Source organism: Rutidosis leptorrhynchoides, chromosome 7, assembly GCF_046630445.1.
Source record: "Rutidosis leptorrhynchoides isolate AG116_Rl617_1_P2 chromosome 7, CSIRO_AGI_Rlap_v1, whole genome shotgun sequence".
In the NCBI taxonomy this organism is placed as follows: Eukaryota; Viridiplantae; Streptophyta; class Magnoliopsida; order Asterales; family Asteraceae; genus Rutidosis; species Rutidosis leptorrhynchoides.
In genome coordinates this window covers 362,103,689-362,112,968 of record NC_092339.1, presented here as the reverse complement: position 1 = coordinate 362,112,968, position 9,280 = coordinate 362,103,689, and the positions used below count along the sequence as shown (strand labels likewise).

Here is a 9,280-nt window from a genome sequence, read left to right as displayed (position 1 = left end):
TAACACGTCCTACTCATTCAAAAAGTATAAAAAGGCAAGTGACACGAAAAGTGACACCGCTAACCATTACAAATGGTCTAAGTATACTCCGCCGACTTGTGGGACCCATTTATCCAAGGTAAATAATGGGAATTAACAATTTTTTTTAATGAAAAAGTGTGTGAAAGTGATTGTGAATAAAAGAAAACACAAAAAACGATACGAGGAAAAATTAATGTAATAACGCATGTATTCTTGAATTTCTCGAAAGGTAAAGAACCAAAAAAATTAAGTGTAGTCTTTCATAAAGAGTTGAAACTTAAATATGAACGGAAATATCCGTTATATCTATTGATTTTTACCTCCAGTTAACACGTTTCTTTTAATTGTATTTCGTTGAATTTGCCACCAATTGAGTTAAACTAGAAAACGGGTCCGCGCGATGCCGCGGGGCTTTTGAGTTGCGTATTCATAGTTAACGGAGCGTATTATAGGTGTGTATATGTATTGAATATAGTTCGAGGTATTTAGCGTTTTTTTTAGAAGTGTCCGTTTCGCGTATAGTTAGTCCCGTTGGGTTCGTAAGATTTTTCTGAGTTAAACGGTGGGTTCGAAAAAATTTAACGTGAGACGAGCGGGAAGATATGTTCCGTTGAAAGTATGGGTGAAGTTTAATTAAGATTTTTAATAAAAATATTAAATTTACGTTTTACACCCCTGATTGAGGGACTAAACTTAAAAGTTGGATGAAGTTTGGGGGGAAATGTTTTTTTTTTCTGTTGTCGTTTGGACAACGTGGGGGGGTCGAAACGACCAAACCCTCCACGGATTTTAGTATGTAGGGGAAATTACTTTAAACCTCTATATCAATTTGAATAAACACAAAGTGTAAATGGCACATTTGTACTTTGAACACAAATCGCAATATGATGTTGATTTCCTAATAACTTATTTGAAACATTGTCATTTTGCCAACAAATAGATCTTGAAAAAACACAATTTCAAGAAAGACGGTGATTAAATCGAAGTTAATATTGGAGTTTGAATAAATCTCGATGACTTACTCCTCAAGAATAGCACTAGAATTATTTTATTCAGTTTCCTTATCAGTATTGGATTTTCTCTGTATAATAGTCGACAGGTTTATTCAATAAAATTAATCGATTCATTCTAACAATACTAAATTTATATGGTACCAGAGCGGCTGCGAAAACTGAAAAACCTAAAATAATCATCAGAAGACAGCATGGCTGGAGACGAAGGGAATCGATCTGGCAAAAGTACAAACGATCCGATGGCTACAAATTTGCCCATGTACATCCATCCGTCCGATTATCCCAAGCAGATGCACGTTAATGAAACCCTAACAGACATGAATTATACCGACTGGTCGCAGGAGATGATGAACTTTCTTTTTGCCAAGAACAAAGTGGGTTTTGTTAACGGGTCACTAAAGAAACCAAACGAAGACTCTGAAGAATACATGTCATGGATGCGTTGTGACGCTATGGTTAAAGAATGGTTGACTACAGCCATGGAGAAGGATATAAGATCCAGTGTTAAATATGCTAACAGCGCATATGAAATCTGGAATGATTTAAAAGAGCGCTTTGCCAAAGAAAGCGCACCAAGAGCATACGAACTAAAACAAACCCTGTCAACTACTCATATGTAGTGACCCGGAAAAATTTCGAATAATTTTTAAATCAAACTCTCGATACGATTTAATAGTTTTGACACGATAAGAAAAGTCTGTTAGGTTGAGTCTCAAAAATTTTGAATTGTTTCATATGTTCAATTGACCTTCGACCATTTCCGACGATTCACGAACAACTATTTGTAAATAGATAGGTACATATTTAATTATATATATATGGGGCAGGATCAATGGGGAAGTAACCAATCGGGGGGAAGCGGGGGGAAGCAAAAAAAAAAAATTCGTTTTTTTTGGAATTTTTTTTTCGGCATCAAGATCACACGAAAATATGAACATTTAGAAGAGACACTTCGTGATGAATGTTATTATTTAAGCGGGAAAACGATCGACAAAAATAACATTCAAGATAATATTGTTCGTGAAGAATATGAACGTTTTTTTTTTCATGTTTTGTGAAGTAAAATTTAGCCCGATTTAGAGTTTAGGGTTTAGGGTTTAGGGTTTGGTGGTTTGGGTTTATGGAATAAACCCAAAACACCAAACCCTAAACCCTAAACCCTAAACTCTAAACCGTTCGTGTTAAAAACTCAATCTAAATCCTAAATCTAAACCCTAAACCCTAAATTTCTAAACCCTAATATCTAAACCCTATAAACCCTAATATCTAAACCCCAATATCTAAACCCCAATAGCTAAAACCTCAACATACGCTCGAAAAACACGATAATTGTTATATATGACTTCTTCGAGCGTTTTCCCTCCAAAATAAAAACATTTATCACAAAGTGTCTCTACTAAATGTTCATATTTTCATCTCATCTATAATGTTCGTGAACAAAGTTTTTTCAAAAAAAAAAAAGTTTTTGCTTCCCCCCGCTTCCCCCCGATTGGTTACTTCCCTCTTGATCCTACCACATATATATATATATATATATATATATATATATATATATATATATATAAATATTAATTTGAAATTTTATATAATTCAATTATTAGAATTCACTGTGTAAGATAAAATAAAATATGATATTATAATAAATAATAAATATTATTTAAAACATAACTATATATAAATAAAGTATATTAAACAATAAATATTAAATGATTGTAATACTCGTTGGACATTTCGATTATTATTTAGAGAAGTTTAATTCGAACTTATATGATTTCAAAATAAACGGTGATCCGAAATTGAGTTCTATAAATTTTAGGCTCACTAAACGTGTATTTAGGATCTAGTTATTAAATTTTAATACTTTTTAAATTTTACCCAGAATTGAGAGGGACAGTTGATGTAATTTTTATTTAATAAATTAATGATCAAATTTTATACCATAATGGCCAAAATAAATAAAAATAGTTAATTTAAAAATATGGAATTTTTCTGAACACTTTTATCCGCCATTGGTTTCGCACGATACACAGTCCGTGATGGAAATTAAGACAATAGTAGACCGGCGGCTAAGGTTATGCACGTTTTAGATTTTAATTATTATATTACTTTATGTATTATATTACCTTATGTATTATTATTATCATATACCCACTATCATTTGTCTAGGAATATATTTCTGTTACCTATCGCTCTCCATCAATCTCTAGCCATGTTCATATATTATCATCTATCTATATATTATATATACAAATACATACACATATAGAGAAGCACATCACCAACACAAACCCAAACACCATTCGAAGATCACCTAGTTGTTTGCTACTGATATATTATTGCTAGTTATTGAATAAACCACAATCAAATATCAACCATTATCGCCGCCACCACCGGAAGTCACCACCAAAATCGAGAACCGTCACCATGTCACCTTATACCGTCACCTTCTTCTCACTTCTCTCTCTCTTCTGCAACTCACCATCATCACAACCCCAATCCGCCACCTAGAACAATCAACCACCATAACCGTCATCGAACCACAATCCATCATCGGTCATCAATACAAACCCACAACACACATTCACTAACACAAACTCGTACACAATCAACCATCCATCACCATCGCTTATTTGTTGCATACTATCACTTTCTCTCTCTATTTTTCTCTCTCTTCTTCCACTCGCGAAGGTTCATTAATGTTAATTGCTACTGCTGTAGCTGCTGTACCCGTTCCTGTTTTCTGTTTACAACAGTTTTCCCACCACCATAAACCATCAAAGAACGCTACTACTAGTTTTTGCGTACTACTTCTGTTGTAAACTGCCATCACAGCAGCATATGGCTGCATCTCTCAGCCATCAAACACTACAACAAACCTTGTTAAATTTCTGTTTCTGTTCGAAAAGCACAAAACAAACCGACTGCACCTGCATTTTTCTGTTTTGGGTTTTGGTAAGAAGGATGATGTCACGATAACAATTGATAAATGATAATAGTAGATGATGTGGGCATAGTAGATGATGGAAAGAAGAAAACAGTATTGATATATGTTAAATTGCACGTTCATTTTTTTTTCTTTCTTTTCCACTATGGCCGACCAGTGGGAAGTGGAATGGTCCACATGTGGTTTTGCTTATCTAATACAGAATTTTAAACCTGGTGAAGATATCTTGTATTAGTTTTGTGGGCTTTCTAATCTATTTTAATGGGCCGAGATCCACTTAAATTTTCTGTTGGGCCGTGGACTAGTATTTCAACTTGGGCCGAAGGCCACTAAACTGGGAATTTGGTAATGCAATAGGCCTTTGAAGTATTTAGTCGATGGTATGGTTTTGATTCTATGTAGTAACGAAGAATGAGGATTATGAATGATGGTGTGGACGGTGATAACAGTAAAAATCGATAGATGATGATGATAACAATGAGTTCACGATAATATAGAAGATGATACATGATCTAGTTGGTGATTTAGATAATAATAATAAGTTAATAAAACGGTTTTGTACATATTAAATAATTTGACACACAAGTATTACCAAAAAAAATTAATGGTTCATTGGTTAGGCATGTGTTGGGTTTAACGGAGTGGTCGCGAGTTCGAGTCTCGCTTCAGGCAGTTTATTTCCTTCTTTTTAAGAAAAGCTTCTAAGGTACTAACTATTATTATTATTGTTGTTAATATAGGTATTAGTTATCATTTATTATTATCATCATGATTATAATTATAATTATGATTATTATTATCATTGTTATTACTAATATTATTATCATCATTAATAGTATTACTATTTTGGAGCACTATTATTAATATTATCATTAGTAATGAAAATATTATTATTAAGTACTAGTATTACTATTAGTAGTAATATCATCATTATAGTTAGTAACATAAATATTAGTATTATTATTAATAGTAAAATCATTATTTTTATAGCTATTATTATTAGTATTTATTATTATTAAAAGTATCATTTTTTTATATATAAAAGTTATAATTATAAGTATTATTATTATAAGTAAAGATATACTTATTACATATAATATATTACACTACATAAATTTTTATAAAATATTACTATCTACAATGTTATATATAAATTTACATATAGTATAAATATATATATTTTCACATAATCATAGATAAATATTAATTTTGATACATTATAATATTTTAAACATATATAAAATTTATAATAAATGATATATATATATATATATATATATATATATATATATATATATATATATATATATATATATATATATATATTCTAATTAAAATACTTTAATAAGAATTGGATATATATATAAATATTAGGTATAATAATAATAATTGTTTACTATTATTATATGTATTAATATTATTTGTTATATAATAATTGATTTAGGTTCGTGAATCCGAGACCAACCCTACACTTGTTTAATGACGTCATATGTATTTTTACTACAAAATACAGTATGGTGAGTTTCATTTGCCCCCTTTTTAATTGCTTTTGCAATATATATTTTTGGGCTGAGAATACATGCGTTGCTTTTATGTTTGACGAAATAGACACAAGTACTTAAAATATATTCTACGTTGAGTTGTACCACTTTGCATATTTTCCCTAATAGCTTGGTAACTAATATTTACATGTTGGAAGAACATGTAAGCGCGAATCCTATTGATAGATCTATCGAGTTTGACCACCCCAACCGAGCTAGTCGCTCTAGTATCGTAAACGGTTGCATAGTACTTCGTTTTTTACTACACTTGGTACAGTGTAGGGAGATTTCATAATAAAGGGGATATGCCACATTAATTGTTAAGTATGGTTACCGAAGCGCTCAACAACTTATGGAATACTTTTATACACTTGCGAGTGTACATATATTTATAAACGAAAATCTTGTGGTCTATTAATATATTGAAATGATTGTTATGATAAACCTATGAACTCACCAACCTTTTGGTTGACACTTTTAAGCATGTTTATTCTCAGGTATAAATGAAATCTTCCGCTGTGCATTTGCTCATTTTAAAGATATTACTTGGAGTCATTCATGGCATATTTAGGTCAGTACCTCGCAATGGGACCAGATGTTGATGACTTCGTCCAGGTGGATTAGGACAGGTCGTCACATGTGGTATCAGAGCGTTGGTACTAGTGAACCAGGTCTTGCATTAGTGTGTCTAACTGATAGTTGTTAGGATGCATTAGCGAGTCTGGACTTCGACCTTAGCTGCACATTATAAGTATTGTTTATCATTCCTAGTAGAAAATTACCTGCTTATCATTCCTAAGTCTAGAAACGCCTTACTGCCTTTATTGCATAGATAGTGTATAGACAAATTCATATCTTAGCATATCTATTACGGTAAACTTTGCCTGATATCTTCCGTAAATTTCTCCGTAATTTAAGGAATCCTGGTACTATATATATCTATGCATATTATGCATTGAGAATACCATCCAACTATCATTTGCTGTCACTAAGCTTTTCATACCAAAAATCTATTCTGTGATCGCGTAAGATGGCCTCTACGAATCGACCAAGTTCCTCTGACTCCGAAGATAGTGTGACGGGAGCACACCAACCGATCAACTACCTTGATTTCTTTAGAAAGTGGGGATGGGTTCGAGAAATACTTACCCTGTGGAGAAATGAAGAAGGTACTCCATATCACGAGCCAAACTTACCACCTAATGTCGGAGTGCTCGATCCGCTTACTGGCGAACCTATTTCCAATACCGTTTTCACTCTTTTCGCAAGGATTTTCCGCCTCGAAGGTCGACTCGATGTAGTTAAAGATAGTATTCTTCATCTACTCTCGAATTCAAATCAGATAGGATTATTAGAAGAAGTTAGAAGACTTCGAACTAAATATCAAGAATTGACAAACCTAACGGAAGAATGGGTAGAACTAATTCATAGACTCGAGCATAAAGTAGAAACCCTGGAGGTGACGTTGTTCGATTTGGAAGCTAGGCTCGCATCTACTACGCAGGTACCACAAGCAGTACCAACACCAACAGCAACACCACCCGCACCAGCATCATTTCCATCACCACAAGCTACGTAAGCACCACAGACACCGATGAGTACCGAGAATGATGAATTATGAGATATTAATTCATTACTTTATGTTCACGATTAAAGGATATATGTATATATTTATGTATATCTCGAGATCGTAATAAAAATTCTTTTCATATTAACTATGACGTGTGAATTTTTTTAACGGGTAGGTAATACCCAAGAAAGATAAAAGAAGCCTTGGGCTTCTATCATAATTAATTCACATATGTTATCATTCACATCTTTCATCATCGATTTAACAATCGATATCTATAAATCCATGATTACATCTGAAGAAGATATATATGCAAGTATATTTTCATAAAGATTGTAATTAGAAATTCTTTTGTACAAACTGTTAATCGTGAAAATATTTTAACGGGCCTACCCGAGAGATATTTAGATTTCACATTAATAAGTTACATTGTACATTCTTCCAATCTGATTCAACAGTCATTTACTATCCTACTTATATTCACAGATATACGTATCCATTCACTGCAGAATAACCATTTCCATTCAATTTCATATTTGGATTTTGACCTATCAGAATCCATCAAGTGGCATAATGAAGAAAACATTGAAAAAAATAAAATTTGTTAGAAACAAACAAATTAACTATGAAAATTTTTTTATTAAGAATCCACGCTAACTGTTCCTAGCTAACTATTCCTAGCTAACTGATTATATTTTATTTATCGCAATTTATATTCTCGCAATTTTATTTATCGTCATTTAATTTCTGTTATTTATTTTACGCACTTAAAATATCGGGACATGTATACAAGGTTTTGACATATCATATCGACGCATCTATATATATTATTTGGAATAACCATAGACACTCTATATACGGTAATGATCGAGTTAGCTATACAAGGTTGAGGTTGATTCTAAAGTAATATATATACTTTGAGTTGTGATCGAGTCTGAGACATGTATACAATGGGTCACGATACGTATTAATTAATTCGAATATTATATATTAAATTATATATGAATTATTGAATTACTAACTGTGGACTACTAACTGTGGACAACCAACATTGGACAATTAAAATGAATTAAAATATTGATTATAACATATGAAACTAAACAATTATTCAAGTTTGCCATTTGATTTCATCTTAAACATCCTTTATATCTTGACAATTACCATCAGCGTTTAATCACCTAAAAACACAATTCTTTTGAAACCACCTCGGATTAATAACCGATGATTCAGATATCGTAACATTAAATGCAGAGGAAATAGAAAAATTATAGATGGTCTAAACGGCCAAAAGTTTGATGATAAAGAAGGGAGCATTAGGAACGCTCGATAGATAATTTGGTACTGAAAAACAGATTGAGCAAACCATGAAGGAGACCAAGGCCAAATACAAGGACCATACCATATATTCAAAGAATCCAGGTAATTCTGGATCTGATGAAACCTTCAACGAATATCTTGCTCCGTACTCATGTTAAAATCTTGCGAAATTTTTTTTTTTAGAAATTCCAAAATATCATCATAATTATACTCGATATTTCTGAGGATATTTTCATAAGTATTCTTGTTCGAAATTATATACCTCTTCGTGCTTTCTGTATTCCATTATATTGAAAACTTCTGTAAAATCTAAGTATAATTACGAATGAATTCTGGAGAATTGTTAAGAATTTGAGCATGAGTTAGTATAATATAATGACACTTACGTGATTATATTACCAATAAGTCATGCTGGAAGTTCTAATGAAACATGATGATTCACAGACTATAACGTTACCATGTGCCATGTTACACGACTCGTTCAATCTGTTCAACCTCCGAACATATCAAGAAAATATATTCTTGATAGTTCTATCCTCAGTGATTCTGGTATTTTGACAAATCAAATCGTACTATTACGTTCTTTCTTGTTTAGAACATTAAGTTCATTCGAAACTCTGTACTTACGAATTCTGGACCATTACTCGCTTTACTAGAGGTCGAGAAGAAAATAAAAAGGCAAAGAGCTCTAAAAAATAAGAGAAAATATAAAGCCCAATAACAACATGGAGGTTACAAACCGTGGATATTAATACGAATAGCAATATAAAGACATGGTAGAATTAAGAATAGTATCACGTGGAAGATTAAAAAGAAGGATGACAGAAATGATAATTAGGAAAATATCAAGGATTAGAACTGGATGAAGCATTTT

General features: G+C 32.0%; 1 protein-coding gene across 1 annotated transcript; it reads left to right on the top strand.

Annotated features, from left to right (window-relative positions):
- The first annotated feature begins 1,225 nt into the window (after positions 1-1,225).
- On the top strand, positions 1,226-1,654 carry LOC139860457 (uncharacterized). Its single transcript, XM_071849210.1, has one exon. The coding sequence runs from the start codon at positions 1,226-1,228 to the stop codon at positions 1,652-1,654; it is 429 nt and encodes a 142-aa protein (XP_071705311.1).
- Positions 1,655-9,280: the final 7,626 nt, after the last annotated feature.

Bases quoted from the DNA above. Each gene is read 5' to 3' on its own strand.
- LOC139860457 (XM_071849210.1), top strand. From the start codon at position 1,226: ATGGCTGGAGACGAAGGGAATCGATCTGGCAAAAGTACAAACGATCCG.